This window comes from Anastrepha ludens, chromosome 5, assembly GCF_028408465.1.
Source record: "Anastrepha ludens isolate Willacy chromosome 5, idAnaLude1.1, whole genome shotgun sequence".
NCBI lineage: Eukaryota > Metazoa > Arthropoda > Insecta > Diptera > Tephritidae > Anastrepha > Anastrepha ludens.
Window position 1 is genome coordinate 50,750,692 of NC_071501.1, and position 18,480 is coordinate 50,769,171.

Genomic DNA, 18,480 nt, shown 5'->3' on the forward strand with positions numbered 1-18,480 from the left:
CTTCAGCAGCATTCCGCATTTCGTAGTGTTTATGCTGCTGCAACAGCAACAACATAGGAAAGTCTAACATTCCTAACTAACGCCGAAATTGTTATGCATTGACTAACCCACACTCTCAAAACATTGCATTGTGCTTTTTTGTTAGATCAAGATTGGAGTATCCGCTGTTATTTGGAGACCGTACCAAATAGGTCTCTCTAATCGGATTGAGAGAGTTCAGAAAGGTTTTCTTCGTTTTGCGCTTCGATCTTTAAACTTTTTTGAACCTTTACCATCGTATCACTCTTGATGTTTATTGATTGACTTAAACCACTTAATAACAGGCGATCTTGTTTGTTTGTTAACAGTAATAGAAGCCCCGCTAGTGTAGGGCATATCACCGGTCGTCTTCGTCTAGCTCATCTAAAGGTAGGCCCAGGAAACATGCTGTTTCGACGGGTTGGGTCCAGAGGAAGAGGGGTGTTAGATGAGTCGGTTTTAGAGGGCATGTGAAAAGGTGGTTAGTGTCGTGCGGGGTGCCTTCACATGCCGGAAATATGTTTGGTATGTAGGGGTCGATTCTGGATAAGTAGGAGTTTAACCTGCTACAGTATTCAGAACGTAATTATGCCAGTGTTCTATTCTATCCTGCAGGCAATCTATTCTATCGTGCTTATTTATTATTCGTATCATTTCTGGAACTATTGATTGCCCTTCCCTTTTAAGTAAAATTCAATTTAATATTCCTAATAAGAAACTCCGCCAGTACGAAGCCTTTAAAATTGGCTTTTCGAGAACCAATTTCGGGGTGAATGCTTCGATTTCTAGGGCATGTGCAGATTTAAATTGGTTTTTCAATTCTTCTAGTGCTGATTTTATATCGTTTTTTTTTTTTCTTAGTAATTAATAAACTATTGTACATTAGCTTGACATAGTCTGTCAGAATGTATCCATTCAAAGACAAATAAATAATTAAGAAAAAAATAAATTAAATACAAGTTGTGGTAAAAATAATCATCCAATTTTGATTTTGAATTCCTTTTTTACAATTAAAGAAAACTATTTATTTATATTTTATTATTTTTATTGGTGCGTGATTACCATTCGGAATTCACAGAGAGGTCGTTGGTTCGATTCTCGGTGAAAGCAAAATTAATAAAAACATTTTTCTAATAGCGGTCGCCCCTCGGCAGACAATGGCAAACCACCGAGTGTATTTCTGCCATGAAAAAGCTCCTCATAAAAATATCTGCCGTTCGGAGTCGGCTTGAAACTGTAGGTCCCTCCATTTGTGGAACAACATCAAGACGCACACCACAAATAGGAGTAGGAGCTCGACCAAACACCTAACAGAAGTGTACGCGCCAATTATTTATTTTTTTATTTTTTATTTTTAGTGATAGAGATCTCTATTTTGACTTTTACGCGATTTATTACTTTTGTTTGTAATCTGCATCTTCCCAGTTCACAAGTGTCAAATATGATGGACGTATGACACCATTTGCAAAAATTGTAAATCTTCCGATAAGGTGAGTAATTTTGCGCCCCATAATTTATCGTTTGAACGCGATTTGTGACGCTTGCAGATACTCCAAGTTTATATGTGAGGAAAAAATGTAAAACAGTTCGGCTTTTCGTTGCTTATTACGATTTTAGATGTAATAGGTCTATTTATAAGTTCGTGCGGTTTTACAACAGATGGCGTAACTTGATTATTATTCCATCGATCCACATTTCCAAACATTCATTGGAGAGCTACTGTCGTAAGGCACAAACGTCAGTATAAGTTTTTTATTTGAAGCGTAAACAACAATATTTTTACCACACTTGAAAATGTCGAATTTCGTGCCAAATAATGTGTTTTTGCGGGGAATTCTTCTTCATTATTTTAATATGAAGAAAAAAGCAGCCGAAAGTCATCGTATCTTGGTGGAAGTTTATGGTGAGCATGCTCTATCTGAGCGAACGTGCCAGAAGTGGTTTGCACGCTTTAAAAGTGGTGATTTTGGCTTGGAAGACGAAGAACGCGAGGGTGCGCCGCCAAAGTTCATGGATACCGAATTGGAGGAATTGCTCGATCAAGATCCGGCTCAAACGCAAGAAGAGGTTGCAAAAACTTTGGGAGTTGATCAATCAACCATTTCCAAACGTTTAAAAGCCATGGGAATGATCCGAAAGGTAGGCCATTGGGTGCCGTATGAATTGAAGCCAAGAGACGTTGAACGCCGTTTTATGGCATGCGAACAACTGCTTCAACGGCACAAAAGAAAGGGTTTTTTGCATCGAATTGTGACTGGCGATGAAAAGTGGGTCCATTACGACAATCCAAAACGTCGGGCAACGTATGGATACCCTGGCCATGCTTCAACATCGACGTCGGCGCAGAATATTCATGGCCTGAAGGTTATGCTGTGGGTCTGGTGGGACCAGCTGGGTGTTGTGTATTATGAGCTACTGAAACCGAATGAAACGATTACGGGGGATGTCTACCGACGACAATTGATGCGTTTGAGCCGAGCACTGCGAGAAAAACGGCCGCAATACGCCGATAGACACGACAAAGTTATTTTGCAACATGACAATGCTCGGCCACATGTTGCACAAGTGGTCAAAACATACTTAGAAACGCTCAAATGGGATGTCCTACCCCACCCGCTGTATAGTCCAGACCTTGCGCCATCCGATTACTATCTCTTCCGATCGATGCAACATGGCCTGGCTGACCAGCACTTCCGTAATTACGATGAAGTCAAAAAATGGATCGATTCGTGGATTGCGGCCAAACCGACCGAATTTTTCACAAAGGGAATCCGTGAATTGCCAGAAAGATGGGAAAAAGTAGTAGTAAGCGATGGACAATATTTTGAATATTAAATTTGTAACCATTTTACGTCAATAAAGTTTCAAATTTCGAAAAAAAACCGCACGAACTTATTCATAGTCCTATTATATTAGATTGTCAAAGCAAACGCACATTGATAAATTTAATTATATTTTTGGCAATGAAACTATTGTGAAACGCTGAAGAAATGAGCTTAGTCGCGGGTGTCATTCAGCGCCGTAAAATTCTTCATCATTGGATCGTTATCTATAAAGATAATAATATGTGACGAAAAATGAGTCCACGTATATTTAATGCTTACCGACTGATTCATTTTTTATTATTATATTAGACTCAAAATATACATATTATAAATAGCAACCCTCGTATTTCGGGAAGAGAAAATAAGGCAAAAAAAACTACTTTAATTTCTCCTACGTATTTTTCTTCACAATAAATTAATAACAGTACATAAATGATGGCACTTCTGCAATCAAACACTTTCTGTCAGGCCGATATCCTCTGCTGCTAGTTGCCTTGATTTTGTAATATGAATATTTATAATTATGTATTTTTTACGTGGCGGGTCCCAAACCCAACGTACAACCAGATATACAGGGTTGCTTCGCCTTCTCACATTAGCTCGCTATCGAACGGATTTTCGGAAGCCAGACAGAGGATACAGAAGACTTGGCCACTTCCAAGTGATTGGCGATGAGCGACTTTACTCACATGCGTAGACTTCTACATATGGAAGCATCCTGCAGCCTTGAAATCCAACAGAGAATATTTCCTATCAACAAGTACTTCTTTCGGCTAAGTAAATAATTAAATACCATAGTAAAGATCTCTCTCGACGAACAAAGCTAACGCTCTATAAGTCCCTCTCGCTTGAAAGATGGCAATATGCGATGAGGCGGCACTTGGAGTGTTTGAAAGAAAGATTCTGCGGAAGATTTTGGGACCTTTGCTCGTTGGTGACGCGAGTATCGTAGGCGATGGAAGAATGAGCTTTACGGCGACATAGATATATCCGACTGTATACAAACGCTCCGGCTCTAAAAGTATTCGATGCGTTACCAGCAGGTGGTAGCACAGATCAAGTGGAGAAGGACTTGGCTTCACTTGGTGTGCCCCATTAGCGCCACGCGCCGACTAGCACGGTTTGTGAAACTCGGCCAATATCGCGTAATCGGTTATGGCACCAATCTAGAAAAAGAAGAAGTATCCCTTCCCATTAGTTGTAGTATTGCATGTATTGCAAAGTCAATAAATAATTAATATAAATCTATTCATTTATCAAATCTAGGCTTCGACTACTCAATGGTAGCCGTGCCGTAGCCAACCCAAACGGCTACGGCGATCGAAGGAAACGGAAGCAGATGTTCTGACTCAGAAATATTTGGGAAAGGAGCGGACTGAGAACGATTGGAGAACTCATTCACACTGCCCCAGTTAAAGAAGTGAGTTCAAGCTATATTAAAAACTTGTCCAAATTTGTAGGTTTAATTTTTGTAATTTAAGTAGTTATGTACCGGGTGGTTTTTAAGGGCTTGAGTGTTTAAAATGATAATACAAAACATAAATATTGTCGAAATAAATTTTTTTTTGCTATAGTCTTGTAGATAATTTATTGATGAGATCGAACAGCTGCTATCAGATCAAAATAATGTGGGTTTCTCAACAGTTGATATTATTTGGATACCTACTCAGGATGGATGACAGCGGGATTACGACGCAATAACCCGAGTCGTATGGCGCACTATTCGGAAAGAAGCACTGGCTCACCATGGGTTGTAATTGCTATGATGACGATGAGATAATTTCATGGCATTAATTTTTTTAATATTACGTGATCCATTCAATGAATCCAATTGTTAACTACTATTTCCTGTAAATCTGGACATATAGCGCCAATGGTGACTTGAATATTGGTTTTCATTGTTTCAGTAGTTGCTGGTTTGTCGACATAGGTAATCCAATGACTTAACATATCCTCATACGAAGTAATCCAGAGGCGTTAAATCGCTCGAGCAAGATGCCCAGTGAACAGGACCTTTTCTGGAAAAAAAACTTATCACCAAATTGATTTTGCAATAAATCGATTGTTGAGTGTTATTTGTGGCAAGTTGCGCCGTCTTGTTAGCATCGAAGGTTTTGGATGTTTAGCTGACTAATTTTTGGAAACAAAAATTCAGTCAACATGGTTCGATAACGCCCGACATTAATCGTAACGGTGGCTCCTTCTTCATTAGACAAATGAAGACCGATGGCACCGCCAGTGCTTTAAGCACTTAGCGATGAGATTTTCTTTTTTTCAAAGTAAATTTCCACAATGCACAACCTTACTGAACAGAAATGTCAACAAAGTTGCCATTCTCAGCCGTCAAATCATAGTTATCGATATCGATAGTTCTAATGCAGTTAAAAAAACACCCGGCAGGTTCATTTAAATGTAATACGAGTGAATATTTCTACTTAAATTAATAAATGTGACCGCAGCATTCATCAACTGATAGGCAGTTCAAGAAGAAAAAAAATTTTAATTAATTTTTTTTGAAAGTGCTTAATCATTGCTTTTTACATTTGATTTCAATCATTAGCTTTACGTTAATTTATTTTTTATCTTAAATTTACTCATTAATAAAAAAGAGAAGAGGGATAATAAATTTAGTTACTTTGTGATTTCATCTTAATCGGGAAATCAAACACTAAAAGTTGTTGAATCTGTGATTTCCATTGAAAAAAAAAATAAAAGCTGTAGCGCCTATTATTTGTTTTGGTTGCGTGTTTCTCAGCTTAATTGGTAATTTGGCGAAAAGAGAAGAAAAAAAAATATCGAATGACAAAAATGTTGCACGACACTCTCGATTTGGTTGAAACAAGCGTGTAAAGAAGCTTGTACCAAAGTCATATCAAACAACAGAAGATCTGGTTAAATGTCAAAACAACACACATTGGCAATGTGACAAAATGATTGATATATGTAGGAAAAATTGAATGGGTTAACGCTCTTTTATCGAATAGAAGTCAGAATAGCGTTAAAACATAATTGCGATAATTAAGCTATATATGTATCTACATAATTCGAGTCCATATATTATATATATCAGTACATAAATACAAAAAAGGGCGAATAAAAAAATAAATTTCAGAAAAACATTTGGAGTTTCATAAAATCTAAAAAACGTGTTCTAGCATTCCATCTGCGTTATTTTTCAATGATAAAAGCGGGAATTCTGCTAATGAAGCGGCTAACCTCTTCGTCGCTTTTTTTAAATCCACTTTCATTCCTCATTCAGAGTGCTACACAACGATTTATTTACCTGAACTTTTCGGAGCATTCATGACATCAACCCCCGAAGAAGAACCATTCTTCACTAACTCAATACGAGCTCTCATATATCGGCTCACACAAGAGAGTTTTTGAGTACTCAAAATCTTCAATTAAAGGGTCAACGATCTTACAGCCCTAATTTGCCACCCAATAACTTTTTCCCCCGAAAATTAAAAATAAAATGCAAGGCTAACATTTTTCAAAGCCTGAAGCAACTGCTGAAGCCTTCAAACAGCTCCTTTTACTGGTATACACTTCTGAATGGCAAAGTGCTTAGAAAATTGGGGCAAGTGAATGCAGAAGTGTATTGACTTCCAAGGAGAATGTAAAACAGTAAAGCTATTTTCATTAATATTTTACTGTTTCCATTATTGAGCGCAATATGTAGAAGGCAACCCTCGACCTCCTCATCATTCTGAGCATTTTGGTATACCATATAAGTTAGCATAACCCATTTCTCACACTAAATTCTGTTGAAAAAATGCTAGTCGCATCAAGTAAGTCGAATTAATTTGTAACTGGACTTCTCAGAATTACTACTGTTTTGAAATATCATAGGGCTCATTTTCTGCAAGAGTGTCGTAGTCCAAAAATACCCAAATGTTGAGAAGGCCCGTTTTTCTTTTTTCAAATTTTCTAATTTACCACAAAAATAATCATGTTGTTATATAAAACAGTTAATTTGCGGGCCATTATTTACTAAAACCTTTTTACATCTTTTTGTCCATGCATATTTTACATTACACATACATACATACATATATATTTTTTATGTCGCAATACAAAATGTATTCTTAGAACTTTCAGTGCATTCACTTTACAAAAAACAAAAAATATTTTGTTCATAAATAACAATAAGGTCATCGCAAACTGCACCAGAATTCCAAATTTCCTGCTGATAAGAGAATTTTCAATGCCAAGAATTCGCATTTCTTCTCATTCGTAGTTGACAAGACTATGCATACAGTCTGATACCCGAGGACGCTGTGAAATGAACAAACAAATTCTGCGCCTGTGCTACTTTGAAGTATTTCTCCTGTGGCTCACGAATAATATTGGCGCTGTCGAGGTAAACGAGGAGTCTTCTAAAGATGAAGGATGTTTGGATCCTCCTTTAATAATTTACTTAGATGCAGGAAATGAAATAGAAGCTTTAATAAAATCCGTCGAAACAATTCGAAGACAGCAAAAAGACACGGAGGATGCGCTACAAAGGTTAGTTAACCTTTTAACAAATATTACATAAGTATTGGTGATATTATTAAAGCTGCGGATACTAAGCATTTTGGTGTTAAAATATTGAAGTAGAAGGGTTGAGTATTCTATGTGATTCTAACACAGTTGGACTGCAGCGTTTATCTCAGAACTCAAAAATGCTTACTTAGTGTATCATAAGGGCCTTTCAACTAGAGATTCTTTTTGAACAGTGTTTTGCACTTGAAAGCTATTGATTTCGCTCAAGAACAGAAGAACTTCCGGCACTGGTTGATTTGTGACTATTTGTGATTTCGAAAACTTTTAAAAATTTCGTATATTTTCGGTCATTATAATATCCGACAGAGATCGGCAAATATAAGTGAATCGAAAAGTTGAGTTGGAAATTTTACAACTAAATGGCATTCAGTCTACGGATTATGATATCGAAATATTAGTTTGAGGAAAAAGAAATCCATTATTTTCTCGGTAAATGGCTGTAGTGATCGATATCTCATAAAATATCGATGAAACACTTTAAAGTTTATATTCGTTGTTCAAGTGACATTTCACACTAAAAAAGTACATTTGCTGCTTTATTTTTGTCCATTCAGTTGTAAGTTACAGGGTGTTAACAATCGAAGTCAACAAAGAAAATTCGGTATATTTTACAGGTTTTCTTTGAAAAAGGTGAAAATGCAAGCCAGGACGCTAAAATTGTGAATGATGTTTATGGTACCGATACTATAACAGCCAACTACTTGCACTTTTTGTTTCGTCGATTCCGTTAAGGCATTTTTGATGTTAAAGGAAATGTCGAAAAATTTACAGAAATAACCAAAGGTGACCGGCATATTAGTAGTCGTAGCATCGCTCAGGAGCTAAAGATCGGCCATAAAACAGTTTTAAACTATTTGCACAAAAAATGTTACGCGAAAATAATAGATACATTTTCTTCCAAGCCCCATTCATTCAATTCCAACAGTAAGAAGTCGTTTATCATGGCCCTGCAGCATTCCTCAAGAAAAAAAAAAGAAGAAGAATAATTGTTTTCTTTAAGCCTACACGCGGGCATACGAAGTTTGTGCAAAAAATAAGGTGAATTTTTAAATTTCGCGGACTACGAACATTCGAATTTCGATGATTATTTTTTTTATGTAGGTACACTCGTCTCGAAAATATGTTCACGATTTTAGCAAATTCATGTTTAGTTTGTTTGTGAGAGGAATAAATAAGACAAGTGCTTTACGTGTTCTGCGATTTTCTGCTATCGAAAAAAAATGGATCAAAGAACTCGTATCAAATTTTGCGTAAAAAAATAGAATTAGGTGCCCAAAAGCAAATGAAATATTGAGATTGGCATGCGGTGAGAGTACTCTGAGTCAAAAAAATGTTTACAAGTGGTACAAGCTATACGCAGAAGGTCGAGAAGATGGAATGACGACACTCGCCCTAGACACCCCAGCACATCAACAACCTATGAAAATATTGAGAAAGTGAATAAAACTGTTATAGAGAATCATCGAATCACAATTAGAAAAGTTGCTGAGGATGTCTGCATATCGGTTGGCTCATGCCATGCAATCTGAAATGTTGGGCATGAAGCGTGTGGCAGGGAAGTTCGTTCTAAAATTCCTGAATTCAGGAATGGTTGAATGACGTCAACTTTGATCCAGATTTGCTTAAAAGGGTCATAACTGGTGACGAATCATGGGTCATATATGGTTATGACCTCGAAACCAAAGCCCAATCGTCCCAATGGAAGAGTCCAGGAGAACCAAGAGTCGATAGCAAAAAATCGCCGAACACGCAAGGCACTTGTCTTATTTATGCCTCTTACAACCTAACTAAACATGCTATTGCTAAAACCGTGAACATATCTTCGAGACGAGTGCACCAACATAAAAAAATAATCATCGAAATTCGAATGTACGTAGTCCGCGAAATTTAAAAATTCACCTTACTTTTTTAACAAATCTCGTATTTATTATTCGTAAATTGGTGATCCGTTACATACTTGCCTATGTTAACTACCGGATAATGTAGTCGCATTCAAAAATTGTGTTTAATTCGAATTGTAAAATGAAACTCGATTTAGAATAGTTTTGACATCAACATTGTCTCTTTGTGTTTTTAGAGTCCAAATTGTTATGGAAAAATATGAGAAGCGCTTAGCGGAACTAGAGAGCAAATTGCAGTCAACTGCGAATCTTCAACAAGAGTGAGTATGAAAAAATTTTTTGGAAAATGTAAAGAAAATGTTTTAATTGGCATATTAAACGGGCATGTAAGAATATCAAGCTCATTCAGCTTGAAAGCATAAATTAAAAAAAAACGAAAACACTTAAAGGCATTCTGTTATGCGTACCGAATAATTCTCACCAGAACAGTCGAAATTTTTTAAGTGTTCACGTGGGTACATTTATTATTCATGAATTGTTTTTCTCATTTTTTGTGACTCATTCAAAATTTTTCTTGAATTTAAATTAAAGAAACAAATTTGAATTTCTGAATATTAAAATGGTTTCGTCATTAATTTTATATCTTTCGGTTTTTCTTTTAGTGAACAAACTCTTATGGAAATAAATGGGAAGCGTTTAGCGGAACTCGAGAGAAAATTGCAGTCTACCGCGGTTATGGAACAACAGTAAGTATGGCGCGAATTGCTTTAGTGAACATTTTTTAGAGCATATAAAATAGGCAACTAGGACCGCAAGCAACCGCCTTATGCTGGAAACAGTGACCGACGTAAACGCAGTACCCTGCCAGCTGTTACGAATAAACTAATGAGAAGCCCATGTAAATGAAAAATTACTTCTTTCCGTAGTATCGTAGATTTTATTTCACGATTTTTGAAAATTCTCGTAGAACCCTGTCAGCTGATTGCTCTCTCACCACACAGTGTTGCTAAGCAGTACATTTCGAAATCATTTACAAAATAAACTTAGAAAAATTATAATTTGTATTAAAATAACTTAAAAACACTGTTGAATAATGTTAATTATAGATAAATGAACTATTTGCATTTGATGGTTTTTGGCTTTGGTTTATTAAACAATGAAAAATTGTAACTAATAACGTGGATGTGTGAAAATGTGTGTAGGCAAAAGTATCAATGGCAACATTGTGTAGATACAACCAAACACATACACACACAAACCGATGTATTGTGTTAATATGTAACTAAAAGAACGCAGTTATTCTCTACGGGATGAGTTTTGCTCAGTTTTGTGCTTGTTAGGGGCTACGGTAAGGGATTACGTACGTCGGTCACTGTTTTCAGCATTAGTCAATTCATTCGCTCTCTCATTCTCATCTCTCTTCGGTGCTCATCGAAAGGTACACTAAATATAATTTCATTTTACCTTTTCCTACTACCTCGGATTCGATTACAGTGATGATATTACTAATAGTGTTGCCTGAATTCAGAATGTATAAATCTTTAATTTCTATGCATGCCCTTTCTAAATTGATTTAAGGCAATTACCTAGTATTGCTGCATGGAAAATGCTAGCTTGATCTCACATTGGTTTCCTTCTTCGGAATAAATCCTATTCTAGCACTGTGATCCACCTTGTACCAGCCAATATAGAGATGAGTTCTTTATGGACACATATAGTATTTGGATATGTCTATCTTTTGGATATTATTTATGATCCTGATGGGTCCAGTTCTCCGCATTGACACTTCTTTCCGGTGAAGATCTCAATAGGAGCTAACTGGATAATGTTTACTGCCTTTGAAGAACAAAATTTGCTTGCTTATATTACTTTTGGTATTAATCCCCAGTTCTGCCAAAGATTGTCTTATAACTGTAATAAAGAGAAGGAGTTTTGTGGGGTTCAAACATAGCGTTTTTAGTTTATCTCTAATCAATTCATACTTTTTGATAATCTCTAGGATTGCTATACATTGAATAGAACCCATTCAGGACATTTGGAACAAATGAAAAAAAAATAACTTCCAGTTCGTTAGGAAATTTTCCTCAAAGTAATTTATGTATACATTTTTATTTCATTAATTTCAATATAATATTTATTATGTGCTAATGCATGTACGAGTATTTTAGGAAAGCTGAGCGCAAGCTAACCGCCATACGTGATTGTACGGAGGCGAAGGTGAAGAATGGCGTTCGATATAAGGATGGCATATACGAATTACATTTATCGGGCTTTCGGCCGTTCAATGTATATTGCCTGACTAAGTGTTTACCAGAAGACCCAGAAGATTGCTATCCGTGGACCGTAGTACTACGAAATGAACACAGCGATAATGGTACCTTGGAAAAAAACTGGTCTGAATATCAAGCTGGCTTTGGAAACGCGAACAATGATTATTTTATTGGATTAGATCGCTTGCATGTCATGACAAAGACTTCACCCCACGCTTTATTAGTTGGTGTTGATTTTGAGTCGGAGCGATTCTTTTACTATGATAAGTTTTCCATCAGAGGTGAGAGGTCCAAGTATGCTGTAGATGTTTTGGAAAATGGCAGAGGAGATCCGGGTGTATATTATTTTTCATATATAAAAGACTTTGGGTTTTCTACCGATGGGCACTGTGCAATAAAGCAAAGACGGGGCTGGTGGTATAATTACTTTTGTGCTATGGACGCATTGAGGCGGTAAGTCCAGTTATAGTTTTATAATTTTATTAAGGCATATTTTTTTAACATTTTTTGTTTATTGTTGTTGCAGTCAATTTTCTTATTACTTTTACTTGGCAATTCGGCCGAGACATTCCGACAACCATTAGAGAAAACCACAATATGAGAAAATTATTTTTTAGGTGGAATAAAAGGTATGGATTACTGTACGCATATGTCTTTGGTGGATGGGATACGGAACGATAATTTAAATAAGACGTTACGCTTCATAAAAAAGCTCCCGTAAAGTTTCGTATTTGGTGTTTGTTCATTTGATTATTGAAATAAATTGAAAATACATTGAGAACTTTTTACTCTACCGAAAATAGGAATTTCTTTACTTTTAATACATGTTTGTAATTCACTTCTTTGTAAACATAAGTATTTTTGAAGGGTAACTGGACCACAGCAAATTTTAATTAACGAAGTTCCATAGTTAAAATGAATATGTGGATGTGTATATAAGGCGTTTTTCAATAGGTGCGCTTCAACTTTTTTCCGATAGGGAGGGCGAACGACGCACTATTTTTTATTTTTCGCTTGTCATTTGTAAACTTCATTAGTATACATTTCATCATGGAACGCTACACACTTGAGCAACGATTGCAAATCGTGCAAATTTTTTATGAAAATAATTGTTCTGTTGCTGCTACTTTAATCCAGATTTTTTCCAAAAAATCATCTTCAGTGATGAAGCTCACTTTTGGCTCAATGGCTTTGTCAACAAGCAATATATGCGTTACTGGGCAGAAAGCAATCCACACGTGATTCATGAGGCACCGTTGGATCCCGAAAAAATCACTCTTTGGTGCGGTTTACATGCCGGCGGCGTAATTGGCCCATATTTTTTCGTTGACGAGAACGATCGCCACGTTACTGTGAATGGAAATCGATACCGCGACATGATAAACGATTATTTTTGGCCGCAATTGAATGGTATGGACTTAGACGACATGTGGTTTCAACAGGACGGGTCCACAAGCCACACAGCACACGCTACAATTGATTTGTTGAAGAGTAAGTTCGATGAGCGCATTATTTCCAGAAATGGACCGGTCGAATGGCCGCCGCGCTCGTGTGATTTGGCGCCTCTAGACTATTTTCTTTGGGGTTATGTGAAGTCATTGGTCTACAGTAACAAGCCGGGGACGATTTGTGAGCTCAGAGCCAATATTGAACGCGAAATTGCTGGAATTTCAGCCGATTTATGCAAAAGAGTGGTCGAAAATTGGGTTCAACGATTGGACTTCGTAAAACGTGCACGCGGTGGTCATGCAAAAGAAATCGAATTTCATACTTAAATGTATATGTTCAAACTCGATAATAAAAAAAAAATTAGTTAAAAAAGTCAAACCGTTTGTGTTTTATTCAAAAAAAAAGTTGAAGCGCCCTTACTGAAAAACGCTTTACAAGATTGGTTGATTGGATTTTGCCAATCTTAACTGTGTGAAATATTTAACCATTTTCTCTTGTGACTTTGGAGCCGGAAGTAGGGAGTGCTACATTTGCTTGCGCGTCTAAGGAAGCTCGACCCAAACTGGAAACACTCTAACCAATGGTCAGATATCTTATTTCAGGATCCACAGAAGAAAATGTCCATTATCTTTAACAATATAGTTATGGCGTTCTTAGGATTGGAGAAACTATTTTAAAGTGGTGAGACAACTGGCCATTGCCTTAAGTATATTAATAGAATTAATATTTCAAATTGCGTGTAATCTTTGTTGCCATTACGATACGAGTATGATTATGATGATTAAATCTTCTTTAAACCTCCATGAAGTGTCCATTGTATTTAAATGTGGGAGCTACTTACTTATTTACTTTTATATGATATATGGTCTGCTCAAGGATCACAACCCCTTACCGCAATAATGCCGACTGCAAACAAGTCTCGAAAGGCATATCTGTTTTGCGCGCGCCTTCTCCAATTTGTTACACCAAGCCAAGGTATGATTTGGTCCTACCATCGGAGGTATGGTCTCCCCTACGTCATTGTCCATTAACTTGTCATCTTAACACCTTCTTTGGCTGATCAAGCTTCTGCATTCATATGCTCGTCGCTGCCCAGCCGACGCCAGCGTTGAATATTGATGTCCTTAGCTATGTTATTATCCACATCGTCGTAGAGCTCATACAGCTCGTGGTTTATTCCGTGGTAGTAATTATCGCCAACACAAAGAAGACCGAAGATTTTCCGAAGTATCTTTCTTTCGAATACCCCGAGAGCGGCTGCATCAGTCTGCGACACAACCCATGCTTCAGCGCCATTGAGCAGCACGGGTAAGATGAGCGTCTTGTAGAGTGTTAGTTTTGTCGGGCGAGAGAAGTCTCTGCTAAACATTTGCTGACTGAGACCATTGTAACACCTGTTAGCAAGTGTGATTCGTCGGCTTATATCCAGGCTGACATCGTTTATTGTTTTGACATCGGCGCCAAGATTTATGAATTCCCTGACAATTTCAAAAGTATGGCTGTCCGCTGAAATGCTGTATGCAAAACGTCGTGGGTACTAACCACTTTAAATCATGCTGAATCTCGAACTAAAAAAGTTGAGTTGGGAAACATTTCTTCAAAGTTTTATTCTGCTCTGCCCGTTGTACAAAAAGTCTGGCTCCTCATATTTAGACATATATAGACAGCTGCACTACACAAACATAAAATCAATGAATTTACAACACCCTAAGTCATTTATTTTTAATTAGTAAAAAAGTTATTCAAAATCAATATTCGATTAATCATTTTGCATTTCTATATGAATTACATTGCAACGAATAAGCAAAGTCATACAGAAACGACACATTTTATTTCAGCTGAACAATAACGTAAAATTAAGAAAGTATTTTTTAATGTTATTAACTGGATAAATGGGTTATAATTTAACAAATATATTTATTTTCCAAAAATTAAAAACTTACTCATTAGAAGGTTAATCGATTACGATATGCACAGTCTACCACGGCAACGTGGGCAACATTGACTTTGGTAATGAACTACCGTCTACTACCTCACCCACCCATTCTAAGCATATGGAAACATGTGTAATGCCACATTTAAATGCGTGACTACACATCCTTCATGCAACAGAAATAGCGAAGGCGCATGACATCGCCAACAAGTACTTCAACGGCGCACAGTGGCACTTTGGTGGCAAAAAATACAAGTTTCGACCATTAAATTTCAAAAATCGAACGATGCAGTAAAATCCACAACACATTTTTTCCCTCCAAACCCCAAACCTTTAAAATGACATTACAAAACAGCGATCGCAATTTTTCATGAAAAAAAACACAAAAAATACGTCGGTTCGGTCTTCTTATGATGAGAGATTTTTTCATGGCAGAAATACACTCGGAGGTTTGCTATTGCCTGCCGAGGGGCGATCACTGTTAGAAACAACCTTTTCTATTATTTCGTATTCCATGTCAGGAGATTCGAAGAACCCGGGGACCGGGTAGTCACCCACCACCCAATTTGGCCAATAATTAAAATATGTAGAGGGTGTCCGATGGCAGAATTAGATTTTAAATTTAAAGTTTCTCCCTAACCGCTGAGCGTATGAGTGGGGAGGAGGCCGCGTTGGTTTCGTTATTCGCGTGGGTTATTTAGTCACGATGTCGCAATGGATGAGGGAAGCAATCGAAGGGTATTTCAAGGTCAATGATTCGTGTGCAACTGTCTCCGTTTAGATGTAAATTTTGTTCACGCTACAATATTCGACGTTTATATGATGCGCCAGTGAAAATTTGATTCATTCAGGGATGCGAATGTTAGGAGCAACAAGTTCGGTTGGCAAACAGCACACGGCTGGGGCGCAACCGGGCATTGCGAACAAATGAAAATATTGAACTCGTTGCTACAAGTTTGCGGCTGCCCTGGGACTTTCAAAAACTCTTGATCATAAAATATTGAAGAAGGATTGATTGATTTCACCCCTTCAAACTTCAAACCATACAAGCGCTTAAATGATTATAATTGTATACAAATTTCTGCGAGACCATGATGATTTCCTACGATGAACACCGACTCTTGAACTGATGGAGCTCATTTTTATTTAAATGGAAGTGTAGTTAAGCGAAATTTCTATTTAAATGGGAGTGTAGTTAAACGAAATTTCACTTATTGGTTACCTAAAGGACAGAGTCCACACCAACAGCCACTTAATAGTCCCAAAGTGGCGGTTTGGTGTGCATGGTAAAGCAGTGAAGTAATTGGACCATCTTTTATTTTTTTCTCTACTTTTTTTTTTGGAAATGGTCGAGGGCAGGTAATTTTTGTGGTCGGCGTCTCTCGACGCATGCCTGACGATTATTTGTTGCCAATAATGAGTACACACCCTTGGCTTCAGCACAATGGCATCACATCGTACACGACCAAAAATACCATGCCGATTCTGGGGGATTTCTTCCCTAACAAACTTATAACCCATTTCGGTGATATTTCCCGGCAACCCAGGTCGTCTAATCTTACCGCTATGAACTTTTTTCTGTGGTGATACCTCAAAGATAAAATCTATGAAAGAAATTCAGCGACCACTAGAAGAAAATATCATTCGTGAGGTTAATGGCATGTCTTCTTCAGTGAGTGCACGGAGGTCAGTTTCCAAGAGTGTATCCGACGTAGCGGTCAACATTTAAAGGAAATAATTGAAAATAAAATAAAATTCGCGTTTGGCTTATTTGTAATAGTTATGGAAATAAACTTTTTCAGTAGCAATTTTTTTTTTTTAATTCAGCTTTTAATTATTAATTTTGCCAGCGAATACCCTGTTTTTAGAATATTGTAAGCATGCATACAAAATTTCATTACGCTAGGAGCACTCCTTTAGTTTTTACAAAAAACAAAAAAAAAATATGAAGACATGCCACTGTGCGCTTTTAGTGGAACGCAAGCGTGTAAACTTGATCTATTAATATCGCTGTAAAGAAACAGGTAGATATTTTGTATGCAAGCACTTACATACCTACAGATGTATAAATATTAATTCATGCATATGTTTATCGATACAAATGTAGATTCATATGGGAGCCTTGAGTTTAATTACCCTTCAACTACCTGCACTTACTTCTGCAATCTACTGCTACACTTTGCTTTAGCTGTCTTCGGTGCCTGAATGCATTTGCCAATAAACTATGAGACACGGTTCAGTCTTTAAATGCAACAAAAGTCTATAAAAAATTCGTAGTAATGCAATGCAATGGTTTTTTATTGCGATTGGAGCTTCATCAGTTAACGAAGTGTGAATGTAGTGGAATCACAATTTGGTGCAAATGGTGTTGGGACGACAACTGAGCTCTCACTGCATACAACTGCCACATATACATACACACAAGTACATAGGTACTTTGTGAAAAGCGAATGCTTGAGCATAACAATGCCGCCTTATACTCGTAACTTAGAAACATTTATTTAAATCGAGAAAAATTGACAGCAGGTGCCGGCTATAATTGTGAGACTGTCAGCTATCAGATGGCCATAAACATTTGAATTTATACATATGTACATACGCACAAGTAGATAAATATATGGAGCTACGTCCTAAAGCAAGAAATAAGGTAGGCTTAAAAAAAAAGTATAAATATATTGCAGTCACTTCGATGCATGTAGGCGGTAACCAAACGTCTCTTCTGGCGTTCCTCAAGGGAGTATAGGTATGTACTTTTTCTTAATTGGCGCGATAACCACTTACGCGATTTTGGCCGAGTTTAACAGAGCGCACCAGTCGTTTCTTTCTCGGGCTAATCGGGCCCACTTGGGCACACCAAGTGAAGCCAAGTCCTTCTCCACCTGATCTTTCCAACGCAGACGAGGGCTTCCTCTTCCTCTGCTACCACCAGCTGGTACCGCACCGAATATTTACAGAGGCGGAGCGTTTTTATCCATACGGACAACATGACCCAGCCAAGGTAGCTGCTGGATCTTTATTCACTGCGTTATGTCTATATCGTCGTAAAGCTTATAGAGCTCATCGTTCCATCGCCTGCGATACTCGCCGTCGCCAACGTGCAAAGGTCCAAAAATCTTCCGCAGAATCTTTCTTTCAAACGCACTTCATCGGATATTGTCTGTGCCAATTATCGAGGAATTATATACAATATATATGATTGGCGCGTACACCCCTTTTAGGTGTTTGGCCGAGCTTTTCCTCATATTTGTGGTGTGCGTCTTGATGTTGTTCCACAAATGGAGGGACCTACACACCTACAAGCCGACTCCGAACGGCAAATATTTTTTATGAAGAGCTTTTTCATGGCAGAAATACATTTGGAAGTTTGGCATTGCTTGCCGAGAGGCGCCCGCTATAAGAAAACACTTTTTTTTTTTTGGTCTTTCACCGAGATTTGAACCTACGTTCTCTCTGAATTCCAAATGGTAGTCAGCCACCAACCCATTCGGCTACGGCGGCCGAATTATCAAGGGATTAGTCTTCTAAATATCGCCTATAAGGTTCTAGCGAGCGTATTGTGTGAAAGGCTAATATGTACTAGGACCGCTATTATTTAT

At 37.4% G+C, this 18,480-nt stretch overlaps 1 protein-coding gene across 1 annotated transcript; it reads left to right on the top strand.

Annotated features, from left to right (window-relative positions):
* Positions 1 to 7,095: 7,095 nt before the first annotated feature.
* LOC128864318 (angiopoietin-1-like) lies at positions 7,096 to 12,285 on the top strand. The gene is made up of 5 exons (XM_054103928.1): positions 7,096 to 7,352; positions 9,469 to 9,552; positions 9,895 to 9,978; positions 11,401 to 11,955; positions 12,029 to 12,285. The coding sequence occupies exons 1-5, from the start codon at positions 7,129 to 7,131 to the stop codon at positions 12,084 to 12,086; spliced, it is 1,005 nt and encodes a 334-aa protein (XP_053959903.1). The 5' UTR covers positions 7,096 to 7,128; the 3' UTR covers positions 12,087 to 12,285.
* The last annotated feature ends 6,195 nt before the right edge of the window (positions 12,286 to 18,480 follow it).

Bases quoted from the DNA above. Each gene is read 5' to 3' on its own strand.
- LOC128864318 (XM_054103928.1), top strand. From the start codon at position 7,129: ATGAACAAACAAATTCTGCGCCTGTGCTACTTTGAAGTATTTCTCCTG. The intron at 7,353-9,468 runs GTTAGTTAACCT...TTGTGTTTTTAG, and splicing joins ACGGAGGATGCGCTACAAAG to AGTCCAAATTGTTATGGAAA. The intron at 9,553-9,894 runs GTGAGTATGAAA...TTTTTCTTTTAG, and splicing joins ACTGCGAATCTTCAACAAGA to TGAACAAACTCTTATGGAAA.